The 24,945-nt window shown below is 37.5% G+C and overlaps 1 protein-coding gene across 6 annotated transcripts in view; it reads right to left on the bottom strand.

Moving 5' to 3' along the window:
- Positions 1–24,945, bottom strand: part of LOC150086625 (uncharacterized) — a 398,253-nt gene that overhangs the window by 242,488 nt on the left and 130,820 nt on the right. For 5 of the 6 annotated variants that reach the window (XM_090372642.1, XM_090372643.1, XM_090372645.1 and 2 more), the window contains exons 7-11: positions 16,849–16,918; positions 12,500–12,540; positions 10,241–10,268; positions 9,943–10,005; positions 459–583 (exon numbers count right to left, since the gene is read on the bottom strand). In XM_090372642.1, coding sequence (XP_090228768.1) covers positions 459–583; positions 9,943–10,005; positions 10,241–10,268; positions 12,500–12,540; positions 16,849–16,918 — 327 coding nt within the window. The remainder of the gene's footprint in view (positions 1–458; positions 584–9,942; positions 10,006–10,240; positions 10,269–12,499; positions 12,541–16,848; positions 16,919–24,945) is intronic. The other variant, XM_090372644.1, reaches the window with a different exon arrangement.

Below are 24,945 nucleotides of genomic sequence, written 5' to 3'. Positions count from 1 at the left end.
AATATAACAATTTTAGAATGCAAAAAAAAAAAAAAAAAACATTAGTTAGAAACGGAGGGTTTTTATTTGAAGTTGTCTTATCGTTCGTTCTTAGTTGCACACCAGAAAGAATGCGTCAACCAGAGTGGGTTTTTTTTTTTTTTTTTTTTTTGATAAAGGTTGCAAATTAAGGTCACGGTTGCATGAAAATGTATGCTGAGTTTATTTAAAAAGTCAAATGCAGCTAAATTATAGGGATATAACATCCTCATGAAAATCTGAAATGTCGGGCACTACACTGATAATAACAAAAACAGAAACTTTAGATTCCAAAGGATTTTTAGCATTCTTAATTGCCTGGAAGATAGGTTACATATAACATTATTTCACATACAGTTATATATAAATTCATATATATATATATACATACGTACATATACGAGTTTGCTCACAAAGTATCGAAATGCAGGAAACAGTACCTTGAGTTGTAGGTGTCGTAGGAGGCTTGGGTGACACTTTCTGTTCCTTATGAGCAATCTTTTCCATAGCAGCAATAGGACAGCCGGACAGACTGCATAAGGAAAGTGGGATGGCATTAGGATTCCTATAAACAGATTCGACATGCGCTGAGTATATTTTTTAGACTTACGATAACTTTTAGAGACTTTTAGATTACTTTGTCCTACATTTGCAGGAAACAAACGGTCATAAATAAGTGCGGAATAAGAACATAACCAGCACAGATACAGTTAATTAGTTAATCTGATTTACAGATTTCATTTAATACTTCTCATTAAGAAAGTGATTATCAAGGCATATATATTTATTTAAATAACATTAACACCATTCAGTAATGTGCAATGTGGTGTCTGTTATCAATTATTTCGTATATCGCGAATGACAATGACTGAAAATTCAAATTACCACTGGATAAATAGCTTTTTACTTCTAGTGTATTTAACTGTGCATAGACTCTTGATTAGATGGATTTTAAGTTTTTATTAAATGTTGCCGTAGAGATGTTATTTCCTTAACAAGATAGTCATGAATAAGTTAGTCAGCCAAGCATTCCAAACTGAAATTTTAAGTGTAGGACTTAGCAGAGAATCATAGAAAATCATGACAAATTGGTTGAAAGAAAGAATAATGCATAAAAGTGAAAATACTACACAACTATAGTATAAATTATATGAATTCTGCAATTGAAATACTGTACCACAAGAAATTGCAAATTAATTACACAGGATTGTTATTTAAGTCCATGGTCGGCATAGAAAACACATGATGGAAAAGAAAACTTGAAGGAGGAGATATAATCCATACCATTACAGGCTCTAATAATTTTATATTTCAGCAAAAATTTTACGACGTGAATTTCTGATAGGTAGTTTGTATTAAATGACACAATTAATCGCTGAACTAAGTGTGACTTGATTGTGAAATGTAGAACGAAAATCATAACATCTCTAATTCGATCAAGCACAATACTTAAAACGAAAAAAAGTAGTTAAGTTTCATCCGGTCGAGTGGTCAAACTGCTTATCGGATACAAGTCGCTTATCAAGCGACAGGCCCTTTCAGTTAATGGTCCCAACAACTACCTTTTATTCTATGATATAGAATCGCTGAATCTATGATATAGAATAAATGGAACTCTGGTAAAACAACCCTTCATTCCTGTTTAAGACAAATATAAATATTCAATGTTAATCTTCATGAGTATATTGCGGACCGTTGATTCAAGAAAAAAACTTCATGTAAAATGCTGAACGGGAATATCTTTTGCTGAAACCAACACCATAATTATAAATTTGCATGTATTGTATTGTACTTCTGTAGTTTTCCCCCACCTTCCCTTATAAATGATCTCCCATTTACAGACTAAACATTTCTTTATTTCAACCATCTTAGTGTCTTTTTATAGCAGGTAATCCAAAGTTAGATCAACATATCTTGAGGTATCCACTACCACCATAACTTGAGGTATCCACTAGCACAGCATATCTTGAGGTATCCACCACCACCGGACTAGTTCCAGCAACATATCATAACCGATACCCATTCTTCACATTTTCACTCATACATTCATTTCATTATATTCATTAATGAAAAGTTATGTTAATAAATTTGTCATATTTGGTTTGGGATTAAGAATTCAGTGGTTCAAGAAATAATTAATATATGCGACCTTTTCAAAAGGATTTGGACACCTCCTCTGAGAGTAGAGAACCATAAGAGTCAGCGTATGTAGATGACGACCGGCCTATAAAAGAGGTAGATAAAAGGTAGATAGATAATTTTTCATGCAAATGAAAGTGAAGATAATTAGTCGCCATCAAGTATGAGCCATACTGATCACTCCTGATACTGATGAATCAATTTGTCGTACTAGAAAATACTCTTTGAGTTACTCGGAGTCAACACTGGCAGAGACTGGAAAAAGATGGCAAGACGAGGTTAATATTAGTATTAGTAGTAGCAAATGATGCAAGGGAGCAAGGTTATATAACAATGTCCAAAAAAAAAAAAAAATCACATTACCTCCTATCCCATCTAATAATTCGTTTAATCTTTCCTTAAATTTATTCAAGCTATCCACCTCCACAAAATGTGGTGAAATGTGTGTGATAAAAGTTTGTTCCGACTATTCACTGGCTGAAACAATTTCCTCACAACTATCCTGCAAACATCCTTCCTCTATTTAAATTTATATCCTCCCTTACCTTAAACGTTTAGCTTACCCAATCTATTCAAATCCTTAAACACCTCAAGCAGATCTCCTCGCAGGTGCTTAGTTTCCAGACGCTGAAATTCACAGAACTAGTCTTTCTTGGTAAGAGTACCCTTTTGTTCCCCTCACTGATCTCGTTGTTCCTCTCTCCACCTTTCCAAAAGACCCACATTCTTCCCAAACAGTTAATGCAACAGTTGAATCAGAAAGAAGTAAAAAATAATAATAATAAAATAAAATAAAAAAGAGGATCAGAGAATTCCGAAGAGGATGGTTATCCTCTTCGGAATCCTTCAATAAGTTCCTAAAAGTCTTAACGTCAGTGTTAAAATTTTCAATGAAACTGTCCATGAAGTGTGTGTGCACCATTTCATTACGAGAGCTGAAGCATCGTAATCACTGTGCTAACCATGAGAGCCAATTTGGTCGACTTCGACTTGGGAGAAAATTGCCTTGTAGTGCATCGTTCCAATAATGAAGTTTGGAAGAGGAGAAAGCGTCATGGACCCTCGCGAGTGGGCATCGTTCTCTCCTTCTCCGAAACTCTAATTTTTCATTCAACAAAGATAAAACAACCCTAAAATATCTGCAATTTACAGACATAATACATGGACACAGCCTTTGTATTTTTTGAGCAAACACAAACAGCATGCGTAATGGTGTGGATCTGGTTCTTATGGTTCAGACTGGGTCTGCTTATCGTAGCGCCAAACACTCAATGTATGTAAGACACGCTATATCTTACATACATCTCTTTACAAGTATTAGCAGAATAACTCTTTTTTTTTTTTTTTTTTTTTTTTTTTTGGAATTTTGACAATTTGCCATTTCGAAGAAATCTGTATCTGTACTCTACCTGCTCTATAGAAATTGGCGTTTCATTGCTAGGATGACAATGCTGTCCTCTTAAAGCCAGGGTTGCAGGTACCTCATTTGAAGAAATGAGGTTTCTGCAACTGACCTGACCATTCCAGAGTACTGATCTGAATCCCACTGAAAGCAAGATAATCAAGCCACCAGTACGGCCCACTTTGAATGTAGTGATGGTGAACTAAACTGATCATGAAATAGTGCCAAATTCCTGCTGTAAGTCGAAATTCTCTTACAGAAGCTCAAAGCTGGCCCACCCATTATTTTCTCTAATAAAATCTTTTTTTCTTGGGCATTAACTGATTTCAGAATACAGTATTCGTGAATGGAAGGCTGCCGTAGCCTAGTGGTCAGGCGCGCGGGTGCGTAAGTACACGTGCCTTGAGTGACCGGGGTTCAAGCCCGTGACTACTGAATACGGTGCTGTTTCTTGTATTATATCTATCTTGTGAACTCCTCTGACCGTTTGGTCGTCCCGGAGTATAAACAGAAAATTTATTTATTTATTTATTTATTTATATACAAGTACTAGTAGTAAGGAACATAAAATACTTTGAGAAAATGGAGATAAATGGGGAACTCATTGGAGAACAAGAAAGGAGCCATTTTACCCATTTGTTATGAAAAGTATATATATTTAAAGCTCAAACATTCGGAACTTTTTGAATATTCCTCTGAGAGTAGTCGACAGTACAAGGGCAGAGGGAAAATAGGCACCGTTTTTAAAAAAGCACTGCAAGTACAAATTTATGTATTATTTTTCCATTAATAATTTCCACCCGCCAGTTTATTTCTGTTTTACATATTTCCTAGATTTTGTGTAACTGTTATTGCTTGAGCGCTTAGAAAAGACGTGGGGTGCGTGGCTTACATAAACGGAATCGGCCATGTAGGTAGGTTACGAATAAGTAAGACGATGTTTTTATTCCTTTCAGTTTGGATTCCATACATAATGTGTAAAAGTTAGTCCTAACTGCTACAAAAAAACTCCTAAAATTAAAATCTGGCATCTCGTTCACGTTACTGCAAAGTTCTTTTCTAAGGGACAAAATTATACTATGCATTTGCAACGTATAAAATTATTCATTTTGCAAGACATTCAATACTAGTTCATAGTATAGTACTTAATAGTACAATGGTATGTATTTGGTCTTAAGGCGATTTTATTGCTGAAATCATATTACACTATTTAAATATGGATATACTGTATATACATATACTGTATTGGATAACCGCAACACCTTTACTGGAATCAGCATTTGGATCTACGGCCTTTATTTCTTAGGCAAGTACGTTACCCATTGGACCAATCAGGCAATATTGTGCTATTGTATTATCTAATAAAAATAACGAATTATCCTCGAATACCTGGGCAACGTGCATAACCTTCAAAAAACCGGAATTTTCAAAAATCAGGAACGTGCCATGTCCCCGAGATGCCGGATTTATGAAGTTTTACTGTAGTTTACTGGAATACTAAATGATTAAAATTTTCATTTTTCATAAAAATCTGATACCGTCCAAAGAACACTACACTGTTAAAAACAACCAATAATTTATTATCATTCATGGTTTAGAAATAATCGGGTTACCAGCTCAACGTGAACATTCTCTGAGAATAGCAATATATGATTGTTTCCGAAACCAATAGCAATAAATTATTACTGAATTATTACTACACAAGACGACATCTATTTACTTTTCTTATGTTATCACAGTTCTGTCTTGTGCCTATGTAATGTCTTGAAATATTTAAATCAGATAACGTACAGTATATGATTATTTTGCAGTATAATGTCCGTTACAGTTCGAGTGCATCATCCTTTTGTGAAAATAGCATGCTGCGTAGACAAAATTAAATAAATATAAAATTCAGAATAGGTTTGACATAAAATCAATTGCTAAATTACCAGATAAATTACCTTGCAAAATCAAACGCTCTCGAATAGATGGCTGTTATTACAGTATTTTTGTAATTTAGAAAATATTAATATATTACAGTTTTAAAAATTCGAAAGTAACAGATTTAAACACTACGTATATATATATATTTAATTTCGATTTCGATTGAACTATTCTATCACTGAATACGAATCCAAAAATATTACTATATAAATAAAAGAAAAAAAATAGGCCAAAATCATACCTATTTCTATTCAATATTATTACGCTAGTAACGTTATAAACTATATTTTAATTGATATTGCAAAGAAACTAAAAAAAAAGGCGCCCTCTCTACGTGCTATATAAGCTTTGCTAAAATATGAGCTTAAAAAAAAATAAAAATAAAAAGAACGTATTTAGCACCCTGTGAGAGCGAATACTCTCTTGTGGGGACGAAATTTTTAGAATTAATTTTGGCGAACTTAACTGATTAACCTTACTGTTCATCTCTTTCTTGTACATTGTTTCTTCTTATTTTCAGTTATATAATTAGATCTTATAGTTAAGTCTTGTCTGACAAATTTGATAGGATATTATGATGTGGTTACAAAGGAACGGGATGCAAAAAATAATTTTGATATCATATATTTGGATTTCAGGAAAGCTTTTGACACTGTTGCACATGGAAGACTATTGTACAAATTGGAGCAGAATGGTATTAAGGGTAAGTTGCTACAATGGATAAAAGGGTGGTTGAGTGGACAAGACAGAGGGTGGTAATTAATGGGTGCTGCTCTTCGTGGACTAATGTTATTAGTGGAGTCCCACAGGGTTCGGTTTTGGGTCCACTGTTGTTTTGTATATTTATCAATGATATTGATGAAGGTATATCAGGCTTAGTGTCGAAGTTTGCAGATGATACAAAGGTTGGCAGGGTTGTTAATGACAGTAATGGTAGTGTGCTACTGCAACAGGATCTAGATAATTTGGGCAGATGGGCTAAGAAGTGGCAACTGCAGTTTAACCTTGACAAATGCAAAGTACTGAATATGGGTAGAAGTAACCCCAGAGAAACGTACCAACTGTGTGGTACTACACTTAAGGTGGTAGAAAATGAAAAAGACCTAGGAATAATTGTGCAGTCAGATATGACGTTTTCTGAGCAATGCAGACAGGCGGCCAGGACAGATCATGGGGTTTTGTCAATAATATATAGGAATTTTGCTAGCAGGGAGAAGGAGTTGATTGTCCCTCTGTATAAGGCAATGCTCAGGCCGCGCCTTGAGTACTGCGTACAGGTCTGGAGGCCTCATTTTAGGAACGATGTAGATTTGCTTGAGCGTGTACAGAGAAGGGCAACAAGATTGGTGAGGGGAATGAAGGGATCCTCTTACCAAGAGAGGCTTAAGCTCTGCAAATTGCAGTGACCGGAGACTAGGCACCTGCACCTGCCATTTTCAATCCACTGCAGGATGAAGGCTTCTCCAGTAACTTTCCAGTTCCATCTGTTTTGCGCAATGGACATCCGTTTACTACTCACGAACTCGTGAATTTCATCTGTCCATCTCCGTTGCTGTCTTCCAGGTTTTCTTTTAGCTCCTTTTGGGTACCATTCTGTTATTTTCTTAGTCCATCTGTCATCATATCTTCAAGCTATGTGTCCTGCCCAAATCCATTTCAGTTCTTATCTTTCAGTTCATATGATGATTACTTGAACATAAAGTTCATCACTTGCTACAAGGGTAAGATAAAACTTTCTGTAGTTATGGGACAAAGGTATTGTTCCACTTCAGCAGAAATGCATTGAGCGCAGTGGGAATGATGTGAAAAAATAAGTGTACAGATGTTTTCCCAAGTGCATTGAGAAACCTTTCACCCTCGGGACGACCTGCCCCTCTATCAAACAATTTAATAATAAGTATCAGTTTTAAAGAAATGATATTTATATTAAACATTGCGGTGCCAATTTTATTATCATCGATGGTCACGCAAGAGTAAGTACGTAAAAAGTGTGTCCAATAAAACTGAGAAATATCTATTTGATAATTTATCTACGCAATTTTTTTTTCTAAACTTAAAATACTGCAGCTCAACTAAACATAATAACAGCAGGGAGAAAATTTGCCTTTTGTGCTTAGATGCTCACCTGAAGCACGTCGCGAAATATCACGAAGAAAGATTTACAGTTATAAAAGGTATTGAGAAACTAGGAAAACGCAACAAGTTATAAATCTGAATTAGGTTGCTGTATTACAGGTCTCTTTTGGTCTGTAATACAGCATATAATCTTCGTAGAACGGTTCCACCTGTCGATGAAAATAAAACTAAGTTCGTCCAGGAGAACATTTCTTAATTGGGTCAAGGATGTTGGACTCCATGGACTAACTTTCATACATGCTTAAAATTCACCTCACATTAATAATTTGATCTACTGGATCGAGTTCGAAATTCGCGATCCCGAGTGGATGAAATTCACCACGGTCACATTATTCTCTCCAATCAAAGTCGTCACAAACAGCTATTGCTGACAGTGGATACTGTCCTGATGAAAAATGCAAGGTATGCGCTATAAAAGTACCTTGACTTTGGAAGAAATAATGGAGTCACTGATAAAAGATGCATTGCAAACACACCTCGACAAGACTGCAGCAATAATTCAGACACAGCATGGGTTTGTTAAGGGAAAGTCTTCTCTGACAAATTTGATTGGATACTATGATGTGGTTACAAAAGAACTAGATACAAAAAATAATTCTGATATCATATTCTTGGATTTCAGGAAAACTTTTGACACTGTTGAGCATGGAAGATTACTGTACAAATTGGAGCAGTATGGTATTAAGGGTAAGTTGCTACAATGGATAAAAGGGTGGTTGAGTGGGAGAAGACAGAGAGTGATAATCAATGGACGCTGCTCTTGGTGGACTAATGTTATTAGTGCAGTCCCACAGGTTTCGGTTTTGGGCCCACTGTTGTTTTGTATATTTATCAATGATATTGATGAAGGTATATCAGGCTTAGTGTCGAAGTTTGCAGATGATACAAAGGTTGGCCGGGTTATTAATGACAGTAATGGCAGTGTGCTACTGCAACAGGATATAGAAAATTTGGGTAGATGGGCTGAGAAGTGGCAACTGAAGTTTAACATTGATAAATGCAAAGTACTGCATATGAGTAGAAGTAACCCCAGAGGAAAGTACTAACTGTGTGGTACTACACTTAGGGTGGCAGAAAATGAAAAAGACCTGGGAGTAATTGTGCAGTCAGATATGAAGTTTTCTGAGCAATGCAGACAGGCTGCCAGGGCAGGTCATGGGGTTTTGTCAATGATATATAGGAATTTTGCTAGCAGGGAAAAGGAGGTAATTATCCCTTTGTGTAAGGAAATGGTCAGGCCACGCCTTGAGTTGCGTACAGGTCTGGAGGCCTCATTTTATGAAGGATGTAGATTTGCTTGAGCGTGTACAGAGAAGGGCAACAAGATTGGTGAGGGGAACGAGGGGGTTCTCTTACCAAGAAAGGCTTAAGTTCTGCAAATTGTAGCGGCTGGAAACTAGGCACCTGCGAGGTGATCTGATTGAGTTGTATAAGGCCGTGAATGGGATTCTTCCGCTTTCTCAGATTACGAACCTGAGGAGGCATAAATTCAAACTGAGGGAAGACAGTTGTAGAATAGATGTGCGGAAATTTGCATTTAGCCAGAGGGTGGTTAATTGCAGGAACAAACTTCCATCTGCCGTTTTGGAAGTGATAGCTTAAATAAATTCAAGGAGGAACTTGGAAAAATTTTTAGAGGGAATGGTTGAACGATTTTTTTTTTTTTTTTTTTCGGCTGAGGCTACATAAGTTCATACGCTTGCTTTCTTGTATCACATGCTTCTGTTACCTACTACTGGAACATGTAACATTCTACAATCTGGCAAGGTTTTATAAGGCGCCTAAAAGTCTTGATAAATCCCTGCCTCTGCTCTCAAAGGCGCCTCCGTAGCCAGGTGGGGAGGAGCAGCAGTGCGTAGCACACGCTTCTTGATTAGACCGGGGTTCGAGCCCGTCACCACCAAATACAGAGGATGCGGAAAGGTCAGGGTATGACCACCGCATATTCCCGGAGCAATATGGCCTTAGTTGCTAATGCTCCTAAAAACCAAATAATAACATAGCATAACTGCTCTCAAAGAAATTGTTTAACCAACAACTGGAATGAAATATACGTATTCCTTGGTTTCCCAAAACGCTTGTTCTTGATATCACCCACCACAATAAAACATAAACTAATACGAAACATAAAACCCACTAAAGTAAAACATAAAATGTCATCTGTAGAATTTGGAAAGGCCACATAAAATTCTTGGAAGACTAACTTACATGTGAGCTAGTATGCTCAAAGGGCAGCAGGGTAAAGGAAATAATTCGCAGCTCAAAACAGGTATATTTCCATATATAGGGAATGTCACCAAAATAAGTTTTGTGCAACTTACCTACGGTGGGAGTTCCTGTTGCTGTTTACGTGACCTCTTCCATTGCATCCCGGAGTAGGACACCTGTAAGGTAAGATGTATCAGAAATAATCATTCTGAAAGCTGTACAAATTCTACAAAACTTTAAAATTTAATTTATACACTTTGATGGAACTTGGAACCAAACGATATTTTTAGTCACTCTTATTTACTCTGAAAGAAATATTTAGTAGTTTTATTTGAAATTTCACTGAGAATCAAATTATAATAACATCAGTAGTTAATAATTTCCTTTTTCAAGACAAAACTCCTTACTTACTTGAGTATTGTTTCATGCATGGCCAGAACTATAGAACGGGGAAAAAATATATAAAAACAATTAATAAACAATCCAAACGTAAATCACATTAACATATTCATATTTTAATGAAAACATTTTTTACATTGCAAACTATAAAAATCAACAAATTATAATACTATCATCAAATTCTTTGCATATAAATATTTAAAAACTAATTATAACTTGTATAACGACACAGTTGATGCTCTGATCAGTAATCGTTGTTATTTGTTATATCATTCATTTTTTGCATATACAGAAATTTTAATATGAACATTAAAAAATAAATAGGAAAAAACTACATAATCACTTGTATTTAAAATTAGCTTACTGATTCATTGCAAAGAATAAAAAAATTGATATTTATCGAAAGATTAACTGTATTTGTATGACAATAAGTATTACTGTACTTTCAGAAAAACAAATTTTATTCGGATAACATCACCGAAAGTCTTGCAGTTCGAGGCTATTACAGTAGTGAACGCGAGAAATTCTCGTGTGAGTAACAGTTGTACGTTTGCTAATCAACCATGACAGGAATTTGGAGGTATTTTTTTTTATCATAATAAGAGCAATAAGTTTCAGATACTGTTTATAGAATTCCTTAGTTTAAGTTTTAGTATATATTTTTAAAACAGATTTCTTTTAGTGAGAATGTTTTTTACGCATTACATAAATCACATGCAAAAATATTACATGTACTTTGCCAAAAAAAAAAAAAAAAACTTTGCTTTAACTATTGGTAAAAAAGGTCAGCTCTGAGAACAAGTAAAAAAACCCCAGGGGCTCACATCTGGTGAGTATGGGCTTCGCACACACACCCAGGGTTCTGAGCTGGATATCATCATTCTTCTCTTTTCTTGGTGATTTCCTCCTACTTCTCCCCCCCCCCCCCACAGGGTACTCAAATTTTTTTTGGCTGGTGCAGCATAAGCCTCAGGCTTCCTTGCACCATATGGCTAATAATAATAACAATAACAATAATAATAAATACATTTTCTGGTAAACGTAGCATATTTTCGTATGTTTGAGAAACCGACAGTCTCTTCCATTAGGCCTATTTGATAATAGGCCTAATGTGGCTACAAAATGTTTATATACTGTATATTTTAAATTGCAAGGCCTACAGATATTTTATATCTGTAGGCCTTGCAATTTATAATACAAGGCCTATATTTTAGTTAATATATTTCCGTGTCTGTATGATTTTGTTATATTTTAATACAGTTTCTTTTATGAAACGGTAATTAATGATTTTAATAAATCAAACTTTAGAACGCGCGTTAGAGTTAGAGATGGATGCAGATAAATAATATTTTATTACGCAGCTTATTTGTATTGAAAGAGAAATTTACTTTAAAATATTTCACGGTAACATAGAGATAAAGCCATACACGGAAAAGCGAAGCCTAAAATCTCTCTGAACAGCAGATATATCAGAAGTCTTGAAATGTTGAAATGGGATATCATAGCAGTGTCTTATCATATTGCAGAGTAGCATTTTGGTGATGGCATTTGTTTGAAAGTAATGCATTACATAAGCAACTCGCGGTATTGGAGTTTAAGGATTAAGACAATTGGGATATTCACTGTAGCCAAATTTTATTCGTAGTTTAATTTTGAGGTATGCAAGCAGGACTGGCTTTAAGGGTGAGTGAGCCAGGTGATCACCCAGAATGCCAACTGAAGATACCTCTAGGGCCTAGAGTCTAGGCATCGGCGGAAGCTTCTCGCCCAAGCGCTATTCAGTTTGGCTTGGTATGTGGACAAGAGTTGTTTTTTGTTTTAGGGTTTTAGGCTCATCAGCAACTTAAGCCATATTGCGCCGTATATATGTCTGTAAATTGCGTGTGGTGTGCGATCAATTTGCTGTTTGCTGGACGTAAAATCCGAATTTCCGGGATAAAAATATATGTTACCGTCTCCTGACAACTCGGCCATTGTGTGAAAAATACCCAATAAAATTCCTCGCGTCATTGACGAGTTTTCGAACTCAGGTCTTTTCCACCCGATGTGGGGAGGATTGTGATTACACCAACTGTGTACCCACAAGGGTATGTGGATAAGCCTAACAATATCAAAAATATTTATGATTACTACATACTGTATTTTGCTTTTATTAATGTATTATTATTATTATTTTTTTTTATTTTGTAAGCTCGAATTTCATCCTCCAAGTTACATTTCATATTTAATTTTGTAGGATATTTTTGAAAATAACTCTAATGAAAAACTTACTTTCTGGGGTAATCTTATCTTTCCTTGGACAACCCGATAAGCTAGAAAGGAAAACAGAAAGTTCACATTTTTAAACTTCCAGAATAGTTACATAGACAGCTATATTTTACCATTTTTGTTTTTACTGGTAATACCCGTAAAGCAAAATTTTAAATTCCCGTTAGGCAAATGGAACTTAAAAGTTAGACATGACTTTTGTTTCTGAAGCTTCAAAATATCAAATAAAGTACACTGTGTTGTTAAGAAAATTTAGAAATTTAACAAAGTTAAAAACTGTACTGTATCTAATATAATTATCAAAGTGTATCATAAATGAATTGAGTTAAAATAAAGAGAAGGCACTTGTCTTAATATCCTCCCGCCAGTGTAAGTTACAAGAAGTCCAGTGTATATTTATGTTTATATTTATTTATATGTATATTTACCTTTGTATTTCATACATAAGTTTAAAGGCGACGAAGTTTGCACCGCTAGAGTGGTGAAGTCGTAGCTACGGACGGATGCCAAAAGAGAACAAAGAGAAATCCATGTATTTCTAGGCTTGTTTTTCATACCACTAGAATTATATAATTTTGTTATATAAATTCAACAAAATTAATCATAACTCTAGTGGTGTCTGTGGGCAATCCCCCAGAATAAAAAAAGGATTAACTCGGATATAACATCATCCGAGTAGTACAAAAAATACTAGGATGAATGAAATGAGAACAATTTATTTGCTTTAACACACGTTCAAACCAGAATTTCGTACTTTTTTTTTTTACCATGTTGGTAAAAGTTGACCTGTAACGATATGTAGATAGGGCTGGAGGATCATATGATAATTACGCGTTATATCATGTACCAGAATGCGGTCATCCACCGCATAAACCAACGATAACATTAACCTATCTGGAGATTGCATCAGTAAGTAGTGGCTATGTTAAGGGCTCAAAAAGTTTTACCTGTTCCATCAGCTGAAAAGCTCATTGACTGTTCTGGGACAATAGCATCAGAATGATAATTGCTGTGTAGATGATGTACGAGGTGTGCTAAAAAAAAGTTCAGGGATTGGCTAATATTTGGGAAACGATGAAGCTTATTAGCTGTTTGGATGGATCTTCTTCGAAGTAGACTCCATGATACTGTACATCGATTCCAACCTTGTGCAACTTCTGAAAGCATTCCCGATAGGCTTGTTTTGTAATTGCTAGTATTACCTGTTCCGCGTTCTGAATAATTTCCTTAGTCGTTGCAAATATGACCTTTCAAGGGGGTGTTAAGAATAGGAAACAAAAAAAAAAAAAAGCACTGGGAGTATGGTGGATGGGGAACAGAGTGATGAAGTCGTTCTCCATCTAGCGCTTTACATTCAAGAATTTTTCAAGAGTTTCTAGAACTGAAAACACGGAGTGTGCAGGGGCCTTGTCATAATGAAAATGCCAATAGCCTGGAGTCCACCTTTTCGGCCTTTTTATAAGAACAGCATTGCGCAATCACCGTAGAATTGTTTTATAGTATTACTGGTTAACTGTATGACCATGCGAGCAAAATCCTAATGTCCCTGTTTACAAAAATTGCGATAAGCATAATCTTTACATTTTATCGCGATTTCCTTGGTTTTTTGGGGTCGTGGAGAAGACGGAGTTTTCTCCGTTGAGAGAGCTGTGCCTTTGTTTCTGGGTCGTAGCCATACACCTACAATTCGTCACCAGTAATGCAGGAGAAACAATGTGCAGGTCAACAATGACGAAGGTTCTGGCATGTGAGAACTCGCAGCTCTTTGTGGTCATCAGTGAGATTGCGAGGCTGAAACGCTTCGCATTCTCAAAAATTGTTTAAATTGATTGACATGCCCCATGAGAAATACAAATTTCACTAGCAATTTCGCGGATAGTTAAACGTCGATCAGTACTTATCAGATCATGATTACGAGCGATTAAGTCACTGATGAATTTGAAGGGTGGCCAGACCGAGGACATCTTCGATGCATAAGCAGCCCTCTTTAAATTTTGTGAACCACTGAAAAGTTTTAGAACTACACATAGCATCTTCTCTGAAAGCAGTTTTATGATATGAACACAAATGTAACTGATTGTTGGGTTTCTCAGGTTTAGAAACTACCAAGTAGTAAAGTGAATACAGTTGTATACTTTATGTAAGTAAATACAGTTGTGCAATTTAGTTGTATTAAATGTATTTAAGCATGATTATATCCTCAAACTCGTGTAATTTTTATACATTTCTGTTCTTTTATGTATATTACAGTTTTCTTGAAACGAAGCACAAATATATTTCGAAACGTTAACTAATGAAAGGTCTGTTGATTTTAGATTTGTTAAGAGGCCAAGGAAAGTGATATGCGTACACTCTTACGTTCCAGCAGACTAAAATTAATTTACTAAAAGTTACGTGTTTTATTTCATTAATTTCCTATCATAGCAATAAATTGCTTGCTGAAATTACTCACGGTGAACAAGAAAGATATTGCAAGTTTCTGGAGTCTGAAGCTAGCTACCGGATGCAAGTTGCTCATATTGCCCGCCAAGCAGTGGCTTAGCAATAGGTTTGTAATGGGCGTGATTCCTCGTATCTAACTTTATACTGTATTCGTCAGGAGGCTGGGAGTGGAGAAAATTTTCCATGGGTCCTCCCTAGCTGTGCCACTGTGTCCATTGGTTTTAACCGCGATAATGCACAGGAACACTTTTCATGTGCGAAGGTATCAACAACCAAGGGTCTGCCAATGGAGGTCATTCTATACACCTTTACTCACCAGCCATCGTACCAAGTGATTATCACTTGCAGTAGCGTATTATCACGACCTTGGGCCTTGGTGCAACGTTTCCATATTGACCTTCAAGATCATTTTTTCTTTTCTTTTTTGGGCTTCCTTTAGCCCAGGGCCGTAGTGCAGATGCACCAGAAGCACAAGTTGCTATGCATGGTGGTTCAGTAAACAACAAAAAGTTTTCCATGATGACATTGCAGCACTGGTGTACCTTTGGAGAACACGCATTGAAAAATAGTGCAGCTGAGTGATATACATGAAATAATATAAAGGATACACACGAAATCAGCCATTATCTAACACAGCTTTTCTCAACTTTCTGCTTTTGGTTTCCTTCTTTTAATAAAAAGAAATCCAGAATCGTTCCGCTAAACTCTTTACTAGTTATGACAGGCTTCGTTTCTTTAATTTATTTTGCAAGTCTCTAGTTGAGAACCACTAGTGTAACATATGAAATCAAAAAGAGAAGTGTCACTTCCACCACAATGAATAAATTATTATTAATAATAGAATTGGCATAGTTTACATATGTTATTTAGGATATGTTATTTTTTGATGAAATTACTCGGCAGTGTTTTTCAAACCATAATTAGAAATAACGGCTGTCAGGGTCATATCTGCGCGCTGCTATCTAAGTTTTACTTGCGCGATAGATAGCAAAAAGTGAGTTATTTTAATTGCTAGTTATTAATAGAGTTGCTCTCGCACTGTAGTGCTCTAGTCCTGACCGCTGTCACGAACGAAAACAGGAACTTCAGCATGAGACCGTCAGCGGAATGGGGTTAAAAGGCTTTTGTGTTTTAATTCTAATCAGAATGCAAGAAGAACCTTCTTTTAAATTAGTTGAATTATGCGGATATTTTAGTTGAATTGTTACTAATAATATTTCATTAATCGAAAAATATTTACAGACAAATAGTTTTGAAGATGCAAATACCGTAACTTAATGAGGATTTTTATCAGACATTAGCTTTATTGGTATGATATATTTAATTGGTCATCAAAAAGACGCAAAAGTTATCTATGTTTTTTGATGAGTTACTTTGTGTGATTAAACGCGCAAGTCTGGTTTTTTTTTTTTTTTTTTGTCAGTTAGTGATGCAACCTAGTAAAAAGTTCTGTGAACAAGATGGGTTACACTGCTGAGAAGGGCTTTTTATGTGTGAAAAGTTTTCATCAAACGGCCAATTTTGTAACAATATCACATTAGTTTGAAATGAGATTTGATCTCAGAAACAAAGGTCTGGATGGAGCAAGGATTTTGAATTTGAAAGCGCTTCATAGTTGAGGCATCGTAGCCTAGTGGTCAGGCGCGCGGGTGCCTAAGTACACGTGCCTTAAGTGACCGGGGTTCAAACCCGTGACTGCTGAATACGGTGCTGTTTCTTGTATTCTGTCTATCTTGTGAACTCCTCTGACCGTTTGGTCGTCCCGGAGTATAAACAGAAATTTTTTTTTTTTTTACACAGTTTTCATTAAGTTCGTGAACTCTTCGCAAATTTAATGTTAAACCAAATAATTAGTGTTTATCGTTTTGCTTTTCGATGATTTTATACAAACGAAATTATTTTCAACTTACCTCCGATGATGAGAATAGAGCCCTGTGGCATGCCCCGTTCCGTTACACCCTGGAGTCGGACATTTGCTTTCTAGAAGAACAAGTTTCAATTGGTAGGCCAATTTAATAATATTTCTTTTAAATTAAAACAAAAAAAGTAGGTTTGAAAATTTCGTTTTTGTATGTTGTTTTTGTGCCGACGTAATTAATTACGTCGGCACAAAATGAGCTATGAGCTATGAGGCGTCAACGTTTGTGTGACTATAAAGCTGTATGTATTCGATAATCAGGTTTCCTATTTTGCTGGATGAAAAACCTAAGTTTTTGGATAGGAAATTTGGATTTTTCATCAGAAACAAAGCCCTTGCGGGTAGTACTTTATAGTAGTTACAATCGTTTCGTTTCACAGCGTAATAATTTACTTAAGTGGAAATCCTTCCTAAAATGAAGCCTCCAGACCTGTATGCAGTACTCAAGGCTTAGGTCTGGCCAGAAAAATAGGCAAATAGACCGGTAAACATATGCAATTTACTGGCGCTGCACGCTAATGCCCCATAGCTTTAGTTGCTTTTGTGCAAAAACAACTTTCACAAGATCGATTAACTCGGCCACGGTGTGAAAAAGCCCCTAAAGTCATGGACCGTTACCTCCCCCCCCCGCACACTTCAGAAGTATGCGATCAATCACTGCGCCGACCGCGAGGAGTTTAGACATTAACTAGACAAAATTTTAGAAGCATCGAACGATGAAAATCATTCATTACAATAATTTGGAATTACAAGAATTACGGGATTCATCAATTATTTTTATTATGAAAACTGCATTATAAAATATCTAACCTTCACAGGGGTGTAATCAGGGCCGGCTTAAGATACGATAGAGGCCTAACAGGCGAAAAAATTTAGGGGGCGCAAAATGTTGCGAAAATTCACTGATTTGCTGTAAATTTCAAGTCCAGAGAGAGCATTTTTCGATATAAATCACCAAAAAATCTCGTACAAGGCGCTGTTGACCTGGGGCCGCTTCTTCGTAATACTATGGTGGAACTCGAACGAAGATTCCTACGTGTCAGTAAACATTTACAGCTTGCAAATCCTGTTCTAGTTATGTGCTTTTTTGAAACTAAATTTTCTTCTTTCTTCATATCTTATCAATGCCGAATTAAGGAGTGGGAAAATGCAATTCCTTTTCCCTTCCTCGATGGCTGAGCTCCGACTAACTATTCATGCTAAATCTAATCTACAGCTAATTTCTTTAATTTTTAATTTTAATTTTTCTTTATTTGTTTTGCTTTGCTTTAGTAATTATCATTTTAACTTTCATAAGTTTTCTTTAATTTTCTTTGATATTAGTGATATTTTCTGTGATAATTTTCTTCAATTTTCTGTGATTTAAAAATACCTTCATAATTTAAAGCTTCAACAGAGACAGAGTTATTTTTAAACCGTTTTAAACCTATTGAGACACGAGAATTTTAAGAAAAAAAATTAGTTTTTCTCAATTGTCCATCCCTAAGCAAATTTTGCAAACACCTCTGCGGTTGATGAGGGTGGTCTAAAACGTAATGCTTCTTATTGCTTAACTTTTAAAGGAATAGAGACAAATTAAAAAAAATGTATCTGCATATATGTAAGAAATGTTTCCTTTATTTAGCTGTAACATTTTTCGATATACTTCCCACATAACTCGATACATTTCGATCAGCATTTAATAAGTTTTTGTATGCCATTCGAGTAAACTTCTTTCAGTCTGAGAGGCAACGTTTTTACAGCTGCTTTAACTTCAATGGAGTTATATCTGTTTCCTCTGAGATATTTTTTAAGTGTTTGGAACAAAAATGTACCTTGGAGCCAAATATGAGCTAAAGGAGGACGTTGAGCAACTTCAGATCCCAGCGACGAAATTCTTGCCAATGTTATACGTCTGTATTAACAGGCTTCACTTGTTGATTCTTCTTATTTATTTATTTATTTATTTATTTATTTATTTATTTTGAGCCTTTGCTGTGTCTCAATCTACCAGACAATCGATTTTAGCCCCTTTTCCAAAAATTGATTGTAATGTTTTTGGCAGTCAGAAAACGTCTGCACGTTGTTTGAACCACGTGTTCAAAGATGCTCATTTAAAGCGGTGTAGCTTTCAAGCGATTGGCCTCCGTAGCCGAGTGGTCAGGAGCGAGAGTGTAATAGCACACGCTCTTTGGGTAGACCGGGGTTCAAGCCCCTGACTGCTAAATACGGTCGATCTGCCAACCCGCACTGGACCAGCGTGGCACATTATGGTCCATTTCCCTCAGCATGAATTATTGAGGAGACTTCCACCCTGCAGTGGGTTGATAATGGCTGCAGTTTACCTTTTAGCTTTCAAGCGAATAATCACAGAAACGCTAGATCCTCGCGGGTAACACAGTTTGTATAATCACTGTCCTCTCCACACCAGGTGGAAAAGACCAGAGTTCGAATCCTGGCGATGACTTGCGGAATTTTTAAGGGCTTTTGCACCATGTGGCTGAGTTAGTTGGTCTCATACGAGGGTAGCATGGTTTTTCATCCAGCAAACAGGCAAATCGACCACAAAACAGAAGCAATTTCCAAACATAATATACAGGGTGTCTCAAAAATAAACGACATAACTTCAGGAATGAGTTCCTCATATGTATACAATAAAAATTTTTTATATCAACATAGTTCCGGAAATACTTGGATCCCGAGTTATTAACCGGAATGTCTTATCTCTCGCAGGTGATTTCCTTCATCACAAGGCACTCACAGAATCTGGTGGTTTTCCATTCCGACCATATAATCAAATCAGGAGCAAGTGGATATGCACTTTATGTACGGGTTGGCGGACGGCAATGCTCTGGATGTTCGTCGTTTGTACCACGAAAGGTTCCCAGAACGAAGATGTCCAGACAGGAAAACGTTTGAAAGTATCCATCGCCACCTTTGTGAACATGGGACCTTTACACCTCGTGCTACCAATAGAGGTTGACCAAGGTCTACGACTCCTCAAGTAGAGGAGGAGATTTTGGATGTTGTGCATGCCACTCCTGGAATCAGCACTCGCAGAGTAGCAGTGCAACTATCTGTAGTAGAGTGGCAATTAGTAGAGGCGTATGATGCAAGAAAGCAAGCTTATGCTGCATCAGTCAGAAAAAAAAAAAAAAAGACTTCCACTTCACCCTTCCGTTCGTTCGAAATACCTGTCCAGCGGAGCCTTAAATTTATTTAGGCTATCAACTTCCACAACAAGGGATGGAAGTCTGTTCCACCAACCAACTACCCGCTGGCTAAAGACAAATTTCCGGACATTTATCCTACATCTGTCTTTCCTCAATTTGAATTTATGCCCTGTCAGGTGATTATTCTGAGCAAGAGGCAGAATCCCATCAGCATTGAGAATGCTCAAACCATTCAAGGCTTTATACACCTCTATCAGATCGCCTCCCCGGTGCCTAGTCTCCAGACATTGTAATTTGCAAAACTTAAGCCTTTCTTTCTAAGAGCAACTCTTTGTTCCATTCACTAACCTTGTTGCCTTTCTCTGTACTCGTTCCAGCAGCTCTACATCCTTCTTGAAATGAGACCTCCAGACCTGTATACAGTACTCAAGGTGTGGCCTGACCATTGCCTTATACAAGGGAATAATCACCTCCTTATCCCTGCTAGAAAAATTCCTGTATATCATTTATAAGACACCATGAGCTACTCTTGCAACCCGTCTGCACTGCTCAGAGAACTTCATATCTGCCTGCACAATTACCCCCAGTTCCCTATCATTCTCTACCACTGTCAGTGTAGTACCACGGAGTCGATACGTTGCTCTGGGTTTGCTGTTTCCCATATGTAGTACTTTACATTTGTCAATGTTAAACTTCATTTGCCACCTCTCAGCCCATCTGCTCAACCTTTCCAGATCCTGTTGCAGCAGCATAGCATCAGTAGTGTCCTTAACAACCCTGCTAACTTTTGTATCGTCTGCAAACTTGGACATTAAGCTTGATATACCATCATCAATATTATTTATAAACACAGAAAACAATAATGGACCCAACACTGAACCCTGAGGGACTCCACTAATAACATTAGTCCACGATGAGCAGTGACCATTGATTACCACTCTCTGTCTTCTCTCCCTCAACCACCCCTTTATCCATAGCAGCAATTTGCCTCCAATGCCACACTGCTCCAATTTGTGCAGCAGTCTTCCATGTGCAACAGTATCAAAAGCCTTTCTAAGATCCAAGTATATAATATCAAAGTTATTCCCTGCATCCAGTTCTTTTGTGACTGCATCATAGTATCCAATCAAATTGATCAGACAAGACTTTCCCTTACCAAAACCATGCTGTGTCCGAGCTATAACTGAAGTCTTGTCCAGATGAACCTGCAATGCTTCCTTAACCAGTGCCTACATTACTTTTCCTGGAACAGAAGTTAAACTCACAGGTCTATAATTACTTGTGTCAGCCTTTGCTCCTCCTTTGTGAATTGATGTCAGATTTGCACATCTCTAGTCCATGGGTACCTCCCCTGAGTCCACGGAAGCTCTCATAATTATGGCTAATGGTTTGCTTACTTCCTTTGCTGCCTCCTTTAATATAACTGGATAGATCCCATCCACCCCATGTGCATTTCTTGTGTTTATCTTCAACAATTTCTCCTCCACTTTACTCTCAGTTATTACAAGATTATCTAGCTTACTGCCAGAGTTGAATACGCCTCTGGCATTCCCCTTGCTGAACAACTCCTCATTGAATGCCGATGCAAAATAGTCAATTAGTTTATTAGCTACCTGAGCAAGATTATCAACAGTTGATCCATCGATATCAAGTGGACCAATCTGATTCATCCCCTTCCTTCTAGAGTTTACATAAGAAAAGAACCCTTTACTGTTTTTCTTTGCATACTTTGTCAAAGATTTCTCGTAATCTGCCTTCGCCTGCCTAACCTCCTTTGTAACTTGGTTACAGATCAACTTATATCTATCATAGGCTTCCGTGTCACGTGTTAATTTATATGTATCCCAAGCATTTTTCTTCTCTGTCATATGTCTCATTAGTTCATCTGACATCCATTTAGGCCTAAACCTTGAACAATATTTTTTTTGGTATGTAAAGCCTAGTAGCTTCCAAGATAAGTTGTTTGAATGCTTCCCATTTTGAATTTGCTGTTGGTAACATCATCAGTTGGTCCCGCTGTATAGAATTTAAATACTGTCTCAGTCCATCGTAGTCGCCTTTACGAAAGCAATAACCCATCCCTTTACCCCTGATGGTGGTTACCCCTTTGAGTAAATCCCACTTCAGCCCACTGTGAACACTGCCACCTAGTGGTTTCTCTATCTGCAGATTCTTAATGCATGAAGATTCACTACTGATAATCAAATCAAGAGTATTTCTCCCTCTAGTTGTCTCCCGAACATGCTGATGTAGAAAACAATCATCCAATAAATCCACAAAAGCCTTGCTGGTTTGTGAGTTACCAACCCACAAATTCCAGTCAATATCTGGGAAATTAAAATCCCCCATTATAAGACTCTCTGATTTACTGGCCCACTCTATTTCCCTGTACAGTTTCTTGTTATACTCATCAGAGTCATTAGGCCTATAGCACACTCCTACTCTCAATTTTGATCTCCCAGTGCTTATGTCACACCAAACTGACTCGACACTGCATTGTCCAGCGATGTCGACTGGCTTCACTTCCTTGGATTTTATATGTTTCTTAACTAATAGCATAACCTCTCCTCCCTTCCTATCCTGTCTGTCCTTTCTGTAGACGTCGTACTCCCCATATTTCAGTTCTGAATTCCTTATATCTGTGTGACACCAAGTCTGATATCCCAACAATATCCGCCTTTGATGCTTTGAGCAATACCTCAAATTCATCAAATTTATTTACCAAACCCCTAGCATTGGTGTACACGCAAGTATATATGCTCCTGTTTCTATTCTTAGCTACCCTAACACAACCCATGTGTTTACTTGTACCGCAATGACTCCCAGCAGTCTCTGAAATATCCTGCATCTTGTTTTCCAGGCTTCTGTTCATTCCAATAGAAGCAGTGCAAGAATCACTTTCACCTCTGCCAGTGGCTACTGTTAATCTATTAGTCCTTGTATCCCCCCCAAGCTAGAAGTTTTCCGACCCACCTAACACTGCCTCGAGAGCATCAGCAAATATTCTTGCACCCTTTCTATTTAGGTGTATCCCATCCCTGTAGAAGCAGTCCCTTCTGTTAACAAGTACAGACCAGGCTGAAAAAAATTCTACCCCTTGAGCCTTGCACAATCTTTCCAGGGCCGAATTGATCGACAAGGCTCTCATCATATACTCCATCCTATCGTGTCTGGGTAGAATTGCAGACACTTTCAAATTCAACCCTAATTCACGGCTTTTTTTCAACAGTGACCTGTACTTGTTAAGTAATTCTGCCGGTCTCCTACTCTTAATATCATTGACTTAATATCGTTCGACTATTTGGAGAGTGTTGCCAGAACACCAACTATATCCTTACCATCTTCAATGGGTACAGGCTTTGTCACCAGCAGATTACCCTGTGCGAGTAATGTTCTGCCAGTGGTTCTTGCAGCAGTTTGGTACAACTCCTCACTTTCCTGCCTTAGTGATATTCACAGATGAAGCACAGTTCACACGAGACGGAATCCAAAACTTTCACAATCAGCATGTATGGGCTGAGGAAAACCCGCATGCAATTCTTCCATCACATCACCAACAGCGGTTCAGCCTCAACATCTGGGCGGGTATTTTTGGTGATAAGTTATTTGGGCCCCATGTACTTCTAAAGAAACTCACAGGGCAGGCGTTCAGAAACTTTCTGGAAAACAATATGCCTGATTTCTTGGACGACACGCCACTGATCATTCGTCAACAAGCACACTTCGTGCACGATGGCGCTCCCGCACATTTCAGCCACCTAGCCCGCAATTACCTGAATCGAAGGTTTCCTGGTCGGTGGATAAATCCACTAGATTTCTTCTTGTGGGGCTATTTAAAGTCATTGGTGTATTCGACTCCGGTAGCTGATGTGGAAACTCTTCGCAATCGAATTGTGGTAGGTTGTGAGACAATACGAAACATGCCAGGAATTTGACATCATCTTCGCGAGTCCATGAGACGTCGATGTGAGGCCTGTATTCAGGCAGAAGGTGGACATATTGAACAATTACTATAAGATGATGTGAACAGTTAAGTGTCATAGACAGACCTTCAAAACTCGGAAACCAATCATTTCCGGAACTATGTTGATATAAAATATTTGTATTGTCTACATATGAGGAACTCATTCCTGAAGTTATGAGACACCCTTTATATGGCGCAATATGGCTTTAAGTCGCTGATGCGCCTTAAACCTGGAGAATGATTTGGAAAATACTCCCCCTGATAAATTCATATCTCAAAAGTACAACTCATAAATGCCATTAACTCTTCAAATAACAGCAACTTCTGAAAAATATAAGGCGCCTCATTTCTTTCTTAATATGTCTGAGCCCTTTTATCATAAATTTCCTTCTTAACATACGGGGTTAACATACACTCTGCGATCACTGATTATTACGACCACTTACCTAATACTGTGTTTGGCCACCGTCTGCACCGATAACAGCCGCTATTCTTCTAGGCACTGACTCCATTAGATGTCTGAAGACGTCCGTAGGGATCTGCGCCCATGCTGCCTGCAAGGCTTTCCACAGTATCTTAATAGATTACTGTTGCGTGTTCATACGCCTCACTCCTCTTTTTTTTTTTTTTTTGTTAGTTGTTGGCGCATCGGTTTCTGTGACCATAATGCACCTCCCAAAGTTTTTGCATTTTACTCTGATCCAAGCCCGAGGTGGGATTCGAACCCGCGACCTTTTCGGTTGCCAGCCAGGCACTTTACCCACCTGGCTAGCCCGGTCGGCCTCCCCGTTCCAAAACATCCCACAGGTGTTCGATTTGATTGAAGTCAGGCGAATTTGGAGGCCATTCAGGATGGGTGATATCTTGACTGTGTTCTTCGAACCACTCGTGCACAGTGCGGTCCTGATGACACGGCGCATTATCATCTTTTAAGTTCCCTTTTTTGACCCGGACAAAATGCAACATGGCAAGG

The sequence above is a fragment of the Mastigoproctus giganteus genome, chromosome 4, assembly GCF_048544385.1.
Source record: "Mastigoproctus giganteus isolate SK-2022 chromosome 4, ASM4854438v1, whole genome shotgun sequence".
In the NCBI taxonomy this organism is placed as follows: Eukaryota; Metazoa; Arthropoda; class Arachnida; order Uropygi; family Thelyphonidae; genus Mastigoproctus; species Mastigoproctus giganteus.
Note: the sequence above shows the minus strand (reverse complement) of the source record. Positions and strands in the feature narration are given on the sequence as shown.